This window comes from Anomaloglossus baeobatrachus, chromosome 2, assembly GCF_048569485.1.
Source record: "Anomaloglossus baeobatrachus isolate aAnoBae1 chromosome 2, aAnoBae1.hap1, whole genome shotgun sequence".
Classification (NCBI taxonomy): Eukaryota; Metazoa; Chordata; class Amphibia; order Anura; family Aromobatidae; genus Anomaloglossus; species Anomaloglossus baeobatrachus.
Genome location: NC_134354.1, coordinates 24,428,058 through 24,441,705, shown reverse-complemented (window position 1 = coordinate 24,441,705; position 13,648 = coordinate 24,428,058). Strand labels below are relative to the sequence as shown.

The window sequence follows — 13,648 nt, the reverse complement described above, 5'->3', positions numbered from 1 at the left end:
GTTTACGTCTCCTATGTGATGTATATACAATAATCACAGTGTATCTTATGTGATATACTGTATACAGCAGTCTCAGTGTCTCCTATGTGACGTATATACATCAGTCTCTACTATGTGATGTATATACAGCAGTCTCAGAGTATCCTACGTGATATACTGTATACAGCAGTCTCAGTGTATCCTTTGTGAAATATTCAGCAGTCTCAGTGTATCCTATGTGATTTATATACAGTAGTCTCAGTGTCTCCTATGTGATGTATATACAGTAGTCTCAGTGTATCCTATGTGATATACTGTATTCAGTAGTCTCAGTGTCTCCTATGTGACGTATATACATCAGTCTCTACTATGTGATGTATATACAGCAGTCTCAGAGTATCCTACGTGATATACTGTATACAGCAGTCTCAGTGTATCCTTTGTGAAATATTCAGTAGTCTCAGTGTATCCTATGTGATTTATATACAGTAGTCTCAGTGTCTCCTATGTGATGTATATACAGTAGTCTCAGTGTATCCTATGTGATATACTGTATTCAGTAGTCTGTCTCCTATGTGATGTATATACAGCAGTTTCAGTGTCTACTATATGATGTATATACAGCAGTCTCAGTGTATCCTTTGTGATATATTCAGCAGTCTCACAGTATCCTATGTGATATACAGTATATAGCAGTCTGTTTCATATGTGATATATACAGCAGTTTCAGTGTATACTATGTGATGTATATACAGCAGTCTTAGTGTCTCTTGTGATGTATAGGAGCATCTCAATAAATTAGAATATCATCAAAAAGTTAATTTATTTCAGTAATTCAATATAAAAAGTGAAACGCATATATTATATTACACACAGAGGGATCTATTTCACATGTTTATTTTTGTTAATGTTGATGATTATGGCTTACAGCCAATGAAAACCCAAAAATCATTATCTCAGAAAATTAGAATATTATATAAGACCAACTGAAAAAATGATTTTACGCTCAAATGTTGGCACTTCCTGAAAAGTCTGTACAGTAAATGCCTCAATACTTGGTCGCGGCTCCTTTTGCATAAATTACTGCATCAATGCGGAGTGGCATGGAGGGATCAGCCTGTGGCACTGCTGAGGTGTTATGGAAGCCCAGGTTGCTTTGATAGCCGCCTTCAGCTCGTCTGCATTGTTGGGTCTGGTGTTTCTCACCTTCCTCTTGACAATACCCCATACATTCTCAATGGGGTTTAGCAGTGGTGTAACTAGAGTTTGATGGGCCCTGGTGCAGAATTTGGACCGGGGCCCCCCTCCACGTACACCAACACTTAGGGTAAGGGATAATGACACTGACACTCGGGTACAGGATAATGATGCTGACACTGGGCTCTTACCCTTAGCACCCAGGTTTCCCATAATCTGAAATCCCTCTATCAGCACCCAGCTTTCCTATGTTCTGATATCCATCTTGCCCTTGGCACCCAGCTTTCCCATGCTCTGCTATACATCATTCCCTCAGCACCCAGCTTTCCCATATCAGAGCATGGGAAAGCTGGGTGCTGAGAGATGTACAGCAGAGCATGGGAAAGCTGGGTGCTGAGGGAAAGAGCCTTTTTCCCTCAGCACAAAACATTCCCATCCCATGCTTGTATCTTTGTCCCCCCTCGTATATAGTTCTCCAAATACTATAATGGCCCCCACATAGCCTTCCATATAGTATAAAGGGTCACACATAACCCTTCATATATTAGAATGCACCTCCATAGTCCTCCATGTATTATAATTCACCCCATAGTTCTCCATATATTATACTGCACCACAGTTCTCCATGTTTTATAATGCACCCCCATAGTCCTCCATGTATAAAGTAGCCTCCATAGTCCTCCTTATATTATAATGTAGCCCCCATAATCCTATATGTATTACAATGCATTCCCATAAACCTTCATAATGTATTATGCAGCCCCATACTCCTCCATGTATAATGCACCCATATAGTCCATTTATAAGGTGTGCTTCATGTTTATTATGCAGCCCCATAGACCTCCATATATAATGCAGCGCCATAGACCTCCATGTATCATGCAGCCCCATAGACCTCCATATATCATGCAGCCAGCCCCCCCAGGGCCTCCATGTGTCATGCAGCCAGCCCCCCCAGGGTCTCCATGTGTCATGCAGCAAGCCCCTTCCCAGGCCTCCATGAGTCATGCAGCCAGCCTCCCCCCATCAAGGCCTCCCTGAGTCATGCAACCAGCCAACCCCCCCCCCCCCCCACCCAAGGCCTCCATGTGTCATTCAGCCAGCCCCCCCAGGGTCTCTGTGTATTATGCAGCCAGCCCCCCCAGAGCCTCCATGTGTTATGCAGCCAGCCCTCCCAGGGCCTCCATGTGTCATGCAGCCAGGTCCCCCCCAAGGACTCCATGTGTCATGCAGCCAGAACCCCCCCAGGGCCTCCATGTATCATGCAGCCCCTCCCAGGGCCTCCATGTATCATGCAGCCAGCACCCCCCCAGGGCCTCCATTTCTCATGCAGCCAGGCCCCCCCAAGGACTCCATGTGTCATGCAGCCAGCTCCTCCAGGCCTCCATGTGTCCTGCAGCCAGCCCCCTAGGGCCTCCATGTGTCATGCAGCCAGCCCCTCCCCCCAGGGCCTCAATGTGTCATGCAGCCAGCCCCACAGTGCCTCCATGTGTCATGCAGCCAGGCTCCCCCCAAGGACTCCATGTGTCCTGCAGCCAGGCCCACCCCAAGGACGCCATGTGTCCTGCAGCCAGCCCCCCAGGGCCTCCATGTGTCATGCAGCCAGGCCCCCCCCCAAGGACTCCATGTGTCATGCAGCCAGCCTCCCCGTGTACTCACTGATTTATAAAAAAAAACCCAAAAAAACAAGTACTCACCTCTCTTCTCCTTCCACCGCAGTTCTGTCCTCAGCTCTACTTGTTTCACCGCTGCTCGTCCTCACTTCTGTCTTCGTTCCCCCGTGGCTCCGGTCGGTGTCCTCCTGCGCTCTGTGCTCTCACCACACGCAGCAGTCGCACAGGAGTGACGTGACCGCGCAGGCACGGGGAAAGAATGATGATGCCGCTCTATGCAATATCAAAGCAGTGTGCGGTGACGGGAGCGCGGTGACGCCACCGCTGACACCAGGCACGTGGGCCTGGAAATTTCCATCTCCAAAAAGCTTGTCGGCAGAGGGAAGTGCTGTAAAATTTCCTGGTAGACGGCTGCGCTGACTTTGGTGTTGATAAAACACAGTGGAGCTACACCAGCAGATGACATGGCTCCCCAAACCACCACTGATTGTGGAGACTTCACACTAGACCTCAGCAGCTTGGATTGTGACCTCTCCACTCTTCCTCCAGACTCTGGGACCGCGATTTCCAAATGAAATGTAAAATTTAGTTTCTTCTGAAAACAACACCTTGGACCACTCCAAATCACCAGTGGGCCACTCCACTGAATCTCCCCCAAATTTTTGAATGGCCTTTTCCTAACACCCATATCAAGGCTTTGGTTATCCCGGTTGCTTGTGCACCTTTTTCTACCACTCTTTTTCTTTCCAATCAACTTTTCAATAATACGGTTTGATACGGCAATCTGAACAGACAGCTTCTTTAGCCATGACCTTTTGAGGCTTACCCTCCTTGTGGAGTGTGTCAATGACTGCCTTCTGGACATCTGTCAAGTCAGCAGTCTTCCCTATGATTGTGTAGCCTACAGAACCAGACTAAGGTACCATTTTAAATAATTAGGAAGCCTTTGCAGGTGTTTTGTAGTAATTATCCTAATTTTCTGAGATGACTTTTGGGTTTTCGTTGTTTGTAAGTAGTGATGGGTTATCCCCCCCGATGATCAGGGAGACTCGTCCGATCATTTTGTAAAGATCAAGATCAGGATCGAGAGAACATGATCTTGCGTCCGATCACCGATCTCGAGCTTTACAGTTATGGGATGGGGCAGGGGGGCTGTAAAATAAAGAATACAGTTAATAAACATTGTCATTATACTTACAGGTCCTGCTACGTGTCTGCTTTCAAGTCCGATTATCGCTGTGCCGCCCGGTAACCAAAGGACCTTCCGTGACGTCATAGCCATATGACCAGCCATGTGGGAATGTTGTATTATCTCATTGGCTACAGACTGGGTCACATGACTATGACATCATGCAAGGTCCTGTAGTGTCAGCATGCTCGCCGGTACTCGGTATACTCGGCAACCGCCGTGTACCGGCGAGATACTCGGGCATATGCTCAGCTCCCCGTTCCTGCATGTCAGCGCTCTTTACAGAGTCAGCCCACATACAGGGATTGGCTGTTGCACTCTGCAATGCCACAGCCGGCTAATAGCGGCATCGGGAATCAGGTGATCGGAGATTACCATTGATATAGTAACCCACTCGTTAGGTTACTATGGCAACGGTGGCAGCGGTGATGTCACCGCTTACCAACCCGCAGCTTCTGCTCACTCAGTGAGTGATTAAGACAGCACGGGGAGGTGCAGCGTTCTTCCCGTGCTGTCTGATATACCAGAGCTAGATTGGATGAAGAAGACAGAAGACCAGGATCGTGGAGCGGTGAGAGGGGGTAATAAAGATGGAGTCCCTAAGTGTGTCTGTGTATTATTTTCTAATAAAGTTTTTTTTCTCTGTGTGGTGTCTATTTATTTAAACCCTTTATTGGAGATTGTTAATGGCCGGGTCAAACTTGGCCTGACATTAAGTATCTCGGGTTTAATATCAGCTGGTAAAACAAAGCTGGTATTAACCCTTTATTACCCAGCGTGCCACCCGGCACCAGAGCCGCTGGGAGAGTTGGATACAGTGCCAGAAGATGACGCCTCTATGAAAGCGCCATTTTCTGGGGTGCCTGCGGACTGCAATTCACAGCGGGGATGGGGGGGGGGGGCAGAAAACTTGGCCAACCCTGCGCTGCAGATTCCAATCCCCAGCTGCCTAGTTGTACCTGGCTGGACACAAAAATTGGGTGAAGCCTACGTTGCTTTTTTTTTTTTTTATTTCATGAAATTCATGAAATAATTAAAAAAAAGGGCTTTCCTATATTTTTGGTTCCCAGCCAGGTACAAATAGGCAGCCGGAGGTTGGGGGCAGCCCGTACCTGCTTGCTGTACCTGGCTAGCATACAAAAATATGGCGAAGCCCACATAATTTTTTTCTTATTTTTGGCAAAAAAAATTTAAAATAAGGGCCTTCCTAGATATTTCATTGCCAGCGAAGGTTACACCAAGCAGTGGGGGTTAGCAGCCAGTAGCTGCTTGGATTACCCTTAGCTAGCAAAAAAAATTTAGTGGGCGCCCGCACATTTTTTGTTTATTATTTTTTTAAATAGCTAAAAAAAAACACCAAGGTAAAGCCAGGCAGATGGGAGTGGCAGCTGAGCGCTTCGTTATTTTTTTTAAATCATTTATTTATTTATATACAACTATATATTGTGTGTGTATGTGTGTGTGTATATATATATATATATATATATATATACAGCTCTGGCAAAAATTAAGAGACCACTGCAAAATTTTCAGTTTTTCTGATGTTTCTCTTTATATTCTTGAGTGCAAAGTGAATTGTTCTTTTATTCTATAAACTACTGACTACATGTCTTCGAATTTCCAGCGTGAGCTCCAGCTGTATTTTGATCGCCAGTCAGGTAAAGCCAGGCAGCTGGGGGGTTGGAATTCTCGGCAGCCCGCTGCTTTCCCTGGAAATGGTGCATTGTCTCTTAGCGCCATTTCCAGGTCCTTTACCCGGCTCGTCCAGCGGCCCTGATGGCGATGGCTTGCTGGGCAATAAAGGGGTTAATACCACCTTTGTATTCTCAGATGGTACTAAGCCCGAAATTCATGGTGTCATGCCAAATTAGACATGTTCACCATGAATTTCTAGTAAACAGTAAAAAAAAACACAGAGAATTTTTTTTTTATTTCGGTATGATCCCCGATCTTTACAGATCGGGATTCGCCCATCACTAGTTGTAACCCATAATCATCATTAACAGAAATAAACATTTGAAATAGCTCACTCTGTGTGTAATGACTCTATATAATATATAGGAATGGATCCCTCTGTGTGTAATGACTCTATATAATATATAGGAATAGATCCCTCTGTGTGTAGTGACTCTATATAATATATAGGAATAGATCCCTCTGTGTGTAATGACTCTATATAATATATAGGAATAGATCCCTCTGTGTGTAATGACTCTATATAATATATAGGAATTGATACCTCTGTGTGTAATGACTATATAATATATAGGAATAGATCCCTCTGTGTGTAATGACTATATAATATATAGGAATAGATCCCTCTGTGTGTAATGACCAGGGCTGTGGAGTCGGTAAGCCAAACCTTCGACTCCGACTCCGACTCCTCAAATTCTCTTGCACCGACTCCGACTCCGGCTCCGACTCCGGCTCCGACTCCGACTCCTACATATATTGCTTATAGTTAGGTGAAAAATTTATTGTAGTACATGAATATGTGTATGTGAACATTAGACATTTAATAATTTTTATGATACAATAATCAAGATATTTGGATAGAACATAAAATATATTTATTGGATACAACTTTAGAACACAAAAAACTGTAATAAATTGTAAATATGTAATACACTATGTAATATACAGTAGATTACATATATATCTTGTGTGTGTATATACACTGTGTATATATATATAATATTACATATTTACAATTTATTAGTTTTTTGTGTTCTAAAGTTGTATCCAATAAATATTTTATGTTCTATCCAAATATCTTGATTATTGTATCATAAAAACAATTAAATGTCTGATGTTCACATTATACTACAATACATTTTTCACTTAAATATAAGCATTATACTAAATGTTATTATTTAGTAAAATATTCAGCACATTCTGCATTGCACTCCTGTCCCCAATTTATTATATATTTTAGGAGTCGGAGTCGGTGCATTTTATACCGACTCCAACTCCGACTCCGACTCCACCAAAATGAGCTCCGACTCCGACTCCGACTCCACGACTCCGACTCCGACTCCACAGCCCTGGTAATGACTCTATATAATATATAGGAATAGATCCCTCTGTGTGTAATGACTATATAATATATACAAGTAAAATATATCTTTGTACCGTGTTAGCCAGTAGAGATAAAAAAATTGTTTAAAAGAACAGAGAGTCCTCAGTGGTTGATACCTTTTAATGGCTAACTGAAAAGATGGTAATAATTGCAAGCTTTCGAGACTACTCAGGTCTCTTCATCAGTTTTGATGAAGAGACCTGAGTAGTCTCGAAAGCTTGCAATTATTACCATCTTTTCAGTTAGCCATTAAAAGGTATCAACCACTGAGGACTCTCTGTTCTTTTAAACAATTTTTTTATATAATATATAGGAATAGATCCCTCTGTGTGTAATGATTCTATATAATATATAGGAATAGATCCCTCTGTGTGTAATGACTCTATATAATATATAGGAATAGATCCCTCTGTGTAATGACTCTATATGTGTTTCCCTTTTTGTATTGAATTACTGAAATAAATTAACTTTTTGATGATATTCTTATGTATTGAGATGCACCTGTATATTCAGCAGTCTCAGTGTTTCCTATATGATGTAGAAACAGCAGTCTCAGTGTCTCCTATGTGATGTAATTACAGCAGTCTTATTTTCTCCTATGTGATGCATCTCCTACGTATAGTTTAACAGTTGCTAGAAAGAAGAAATGCTTACATTTAGAAATTATTTGTGCACTGTGTCCTGGAAGAAATCCCTACATCTTATCAAAGTGATGTCATAGAGAAATAACAAAACTCAGTTTGATGTACCATTTTTAAATAAAAAAAAAACTAAATAAAAAAGTTTAGCTAACACTTTATTAAAGGTGAATCGTAATTATTCATCCAACTCTTATTATTTAACTTGAATGTGATTTGAATGACAGCCAGTGATTCCTAGTATCATGAAGGTCAATGATGCAAATTCATTTCTCCACCACTAAAGGGAGCTTACAGCGTAATGGGAGTTGTATAAATGTCAACGTAGCTTTTCCTAGTGGCACGAGTAAGGCTAGTTTCACACTTGCGTTGAACGGTATCCGTTGCATTGTGTTGTGTAACGGATGCAACGGATGTGTTGCATATAGTGGCACAACGGATGCAACGGATGCTGCAAAACAACGCAATCCGTTTTGTTTTTTTTTACCGTTGGCAGACTATTGTGAACGATCAGCTGATCGCTAACAGTAGCCGGCCGCCGGGTGATCAGCCGATCACTCACAGTAGCCGGCCGCCGGGTGATCAGCCGATCACTCACAGTAGCCGGCCGCCGGGTGATCAGCCGATCACTCACAGTAGCCGGCCGCCGGGTGATCAGCCGATCACTCACAGTAGCCGGCCGCCGGGTGATCAGCTGATCGCTCCCAGTAGCCGGCCGCCGGGTGATCAGCTGATCGCTCCCTGCAGCCGGCCGCTGGGTGATCAGCTGATCGCTCCCAGTAGCCAGCCGCCGGGTGATCAGCTGATCGCTCCCTGCAGCCGACCGCCGGGTGATCAGCTGAGCGCTGTCACTTGCCGACGCCCGGGCATGCCGGTGGGCAGGCGCTCAGCTGAATGTTCGGCCACCGCAAGCCAAAATAAAGTTTGTGATTTAAAAAAAAAAAAAAAGAGCATGCGCAGTGAAATCCAGAGGATTCCGCTGCTCAGAACAACGTTACATGCTGCGTTCCTCCCGCTGGGCGGAAGCAACGGAGCGTCGCCCAGCGGAAGCAACGCAGGTCCTTTTGGTACAATCCGTCACCCATACAAGTCTATGGGAAACAAAAGGGTGGATTGTAACGGAAGGAAAACAACGCAAGTGTGAAAGTACCCTAAGCAGGCATATTTTTACCCCTGTGTCTGACAATTTGGAAAACCTGTATTATAGCAATACTAATATTTTCTAACCTTATAAATTCTTCACCATCTTCTTCTATCTTCAATCATTCTATATTCTGTGCCCTTATAAAAAGATCAGAACATTACTCTACGTGATGTACAGTATATAAAGCAGTTTCTGTATCCTATAAAAAATATATATATACACACATACTACTCAACAAATAAAAGGAACACTTAAACAAGTTTGGTGTTCTGTTTATTATATATATATATATATACACCGTAGTCTCAGTGTCTCCTATATGATGTATGCAGCTGTCATAGTGTATCCTAGGTGATGTAAATACAGTAGTCTTAGGGTCTCCTATGTGATATATATACAGTGATAAGCAAAAGGGTAACAACATTTTGAACTTTTGACATTCAAGTTCCATATCTCACTATCCATTACATCTTTGAGTGTGGTACTACCTTAATTTTTTAGACCGTCATCTTGGCTTTCTTATACATAAATTTGATAGCATTTTCTGTCTCTATGTGATGTATATACACCAATCCGAATTTATCCTGTGATGTGTATACAGCAATTGCAGTGTTTGCTATGTAATGGAAATAAAGCAGCCACGGTGTCTCCTATATGATGTATATACAACAGTCTGAGTGTTTCCTATGTGATGAATATACAGCAGTCTGTGTGTCATATGTGATATATACAGTATATACAGCAGTAGCAGCAGTCTCCTGTGTGATGTATACACAGCAGTCTTGTTGTCTCCTATGTGATGTATATACAACAGTCTCATTGTCTCATATTTGCTGTATACACCAACCCCAGTTTATCCTACGTGATGTATATAGAGCATTCTCAATGTCTCCTATGTGATGTATATTCATCTATTCTAGTTTATCCTATGTGATGTATATTCAGCAGTCTCAGTGTCTGCTATGTGATGTAAACACAGCAGTCTCGGTGTCCCCTATATCATGTATATACAGCAGTCTCGGAATCTTCCTTGTGATGTACAGTCTCGGCATCTCCTATGTGATATATATACAGCAATCTCAGTGTCTCCTGTGTGATGTATATACTGCCCCTCAGTAATGTATATGCCCCCCCAGTAATGTGTATGTCCACAGTAATGTGTATATTTCCCAAGTAATGTCTATGACCCAGTGATATCTGTGCCCCAGCCCCTCATGTGATGTATATACTGTAGTTACCAGCCCCTCCTATGATGTATATACTGTACCCCCAGCCTACACTGTGATGTGTATGACCTACCCACGGGGTTTGGGGCTACCCGATATCGGGCCGCGGTTCAGCTTCGGGAATGCCGCTCTGGCCAGGCCCAGTTCCGTGACCCCGGCGGTGTCAAAAATAGGGGATATGGGGTGTGGAGTTTGTCTTTGTGACGCCATCTCTGATGTGTAGCCACATCTTAGCCTCCGCTGCGGGAGGTCTTCTCTGGGGCGGAGGTCAAGGCCGGTGTTTCCTTCTGTGTGTCCTTTTTGGTGGTCTTCCCTCCACCCCAGTTCCTGGGCCGTGGAAACAAGTCACGGGTGCCTGCTGCACTCCCCGCAAACCCTGGGATCCCCCTTCTTCATAAGAAGCCAGGTCAAGCCTCCAGCTCTGGACTATGGGCCTCTTTCTATTCTTGTGGCTTCTTAATAACGTCTCCTCCTGAGTCCGACCTGGCGTGGACCCCCGCCTGGTGCTAACTCAATAATGTGTGCGATGGCTCCAACTTCCCCTGCAGGTGCCCCGCCTCCTGGGTTGCTTAACTAGTGGGCAAGAGGTCCCATACCTCATGATGGCCACCCCCGGTCCTTGCCCTAGCCCAGTCCCAGTGAACGAGCTCCCGTGTTATATGTTGGATGTGTTTTGGTGGTTTACCGGTGATGACCTCCTCCGTATCCGAGATGTATGCTGCACCCGGGGTGAGGTGCAGTACCTGTGGCGCCTGAAGCTGCAGGGGCACCACATATATACTGTGTCCCCCATGTCTACTGTGATGTATATACAGCAGTGTCAGTGTGCACTGTGATAGCCATGTCTGTTAGTGACGGCTATCACATAGCGTACCCTGCACAGCCACATGCTCGAGAGCAACTGGACGCCAAATAACGCAATAAGCTCGATCTAGTGGCAGCTACACCCCCCACAGCGAATCCCAGCACGTCTGCGGGCTGGCAAGAAAACAATACAGTGGAAAACTGCAAAATTTTGGTTATGCTGGAATGCATGAACATTTCTTCCCTTTATGGGAGGCATGGTTTCTTGAACGTTACAAACTTTCATATACTTCACATCATAACATATAAAACCTTTGACACTGTAAAATGCATCAAACATTGGCTTTCAGCATAAGACATTCATTTTGGGCAATAAACATTCCCTGTTGCATAAAATTTTCACTTTGACATAAAACTTTCACTTTTGCACCTTGCATCGCTCCGACCAAGTGCAATAAAGTTAGCAGCAACAACAATATAGGGGACCTGCCTTGAATCCCTAACATAGACTCTAGGCGTGCACAGCTTTTAACGCCATTCTGCAACCCAGCCCACGATGCCACGTCCCCTTCTTTCCCGCGCACCGCTGTTTTCTGAGTGACGCCATTTGCATAGTCCTTTTTTTGTTTGCACAGTTTTTAAGGCGCACAGTACCCGTTAGGACAGGCACGAAATCCTGTTCGTGACGCCAAGTTGACACGCCCACGGGGTCTGGGGCTACCCGTTACCAGGCCGCGGTTCAGCTTCAGGGATGCCGCGGTGGCCAGGCCCGGTTCCGTGACCCCGGTGGTGGCAAGTAATAGGGGAGATGGGATGTGAAGTTTGTCTTCGTGACGCCACCTGTGCCAAATATTAGCCGCCGCTGCGGGAGGTCTTCTCTGGGATGGATGATAGCACAGCTCGGTTGGAGCAGCTCTCCACATGCAGAGCTCAGGCCCCAGGGAGGATGATGGGAGAAGTAGTCACCTATGGCGCAGGGGCGCTATGATGGGACAACCGACAGTGATGGGACGACACAGAGGGTCCAGTTAAAGTTATTTACTCACTGAGGTTACATTGCCTTTGGAGTGCTGTGCTAAGTTGTTTTGGGCTCCTGCCAATTCCAGATAGTTCGGAGGTCAAGGTCGGTGTTTCCTTCTGTGTCCTTTCTGGTGGTCTTCCCTCCACCCTAGTTCCTGGGCCGTGGAACGGGTCACAGGTGCCTGCTGCACTCCTCATGAACCCTGGGATCCACCTTCTTCCTAAGAACCTGGGTCGAGCCTCCAGCTAAGGACCATGGGCCCCTTTCTATCCTTGTGGCTTTTTACTGACATCTCTTCCTGAGTCCGACCTGGCATGGACCCCACCTTGTGCTAACTGCGTTGTGGGAGATAGCTCCTAACTTCCCCTGCAAATTCCGTGCAGGTGGCCCGCCTCCCGGGTTGCTGAACCAGTGGGCAATAGGTCCTATACCTCATGATGGCCACCCTCGGCACCTACACTAGCCCAGTCCCAGTGAAAGAGCTCCCGTGTTATATGTTGGATGTTTTTTGGTGGTTTACCGGTGATGACCTCCTCTGTATCCGAGATGAATACTGCACCCCGGGTGAGGTGCGGTACCCTGTGGTGCCTGAAGCCGCAGGGGCACCATATATATATACTGTGTCCCCCATGTCTACTGTGATGTATATACAGCAGTGTCAGTGTGCACTGTGATAGCCATGTCTGTTAGTGATGGCCATGACACTGTGTACCCTGCACAGCCACATGCTCGGGAGCATCTGGACGCCAGATAACGCAATGAGCTCGATCTAGTGCCAGCTACAGGCACAAAAATCTTTACCCTTTAACTGGTTTGTGTCTAAAAATGTTGGAAAATCTGTAACACAACAATACAAAAATATTCTCACCCTTCAGAAACTGTTCCAGCTGCCGCATAAGGCATTTTATCTTCGCTCCGTTTCCTTTACAAGAAAAAAAAAGAAATGTACAATTTTAGAAACTTTCATTCTTTTTCTGTATAAGACAACTCCCAGATTAAACATAAACTCAACACAATATTACACTTCCATACTATTATCTTAAACAAACAGAAATGTTAGTGGTTCTGTAGAGTGTCAGCTCTTATGTGCAGGGTCCTCTCTCCTGTATAGTGTCAGCTCTTATGTGCAGGGTCCTCTCTCCTGTATAGTGTCAGCTCTTATGTGCAGGATCCTTTCTCCAGTAGAGTGTCAGCTCTTATGTGCAGGGTCCTCTCTCCTGTAGTGTCAGCTCTTATGTGCAGGGTCCTCTCTCCTGTAGAGTGTCAGCTCTTATGTGCAGGGTCCTCTCTCCTGTAGAGTGTCAGCTCTTATGTGCAGGGTCCTCTCTCTCCTGTAGAGTGTCAGCTCTTATGTGCAGGGTCCTCTCTCCTGTAGAGTGTCAGCTCTTATGTGCAGGGTCCTCTCTCCTGTATAGTGTCAGCTCTTATGTGCAGGGTCCTCTCTCCTGTATAGTGTCAGCTCTTATGTGCAGGATCCTTTCTCCAGTAGAGTGTCAGCTCTTATGTGCAGGGTCCTCTCTCCTGTAGTGTCAGCTCTTATGTGCAGGGTCCTCTCTCCTGTAGAGTGTCAGCTCTTATGTGCAGGGTCCTCTCTCCTGTAGAGTGTCAGCTCTTATGTGCAGGGTCCTCTCTCTCCTGTAGAGTGTCAGCTCTTATGTGCAGGGTTCTCTCTCCTGTAGCGTGTCAGCTCTTATGTGCAGGGTCCTCTCTCCTGTAGAGTGTCAGCTCTTATGTGCAGGGTCCTCTCTCCTGTAGAGT

General features: G+C 45.2%; 1 protein-coding gene across 2 annotated transcripts in view; it reads right to left on the bottom strand.

Annotated features, from left to right (window-relative positions):
- The window catches only part of LOC142290871 (nectin-3-like protein), a 137,759-nt gene that overhangs the window by 50,114 nt on the left and 73,997 nt on the right, over positions 1 to 13,648 (bottom strand). Inside the window, exons 8-9 of one of the 2 annotated variants that reach the window (XM_075334931.1) lie at positions 12,759 to 12,812; positions 8,923 to 8,976 (exon numbers count right to left, since the gene is read on the bottom strand). In XM_075334931.1, the coding sequence (XP_075191046.1) occupies positions 8,958 to 8,976; positions 12,759 to 12,812 (73 nt within the window). In that variant the 3' untranslated portion in view covers positions 8,923 to 8,957. Of the gene's footprint in view, positions 1 to 8,922; positions 8,977 to 12,758; positions 12,813 to 13,648 lie in introns of those variants that run through there. The other variant, XM_075334929.1, reaches the window with a different exon arrangement.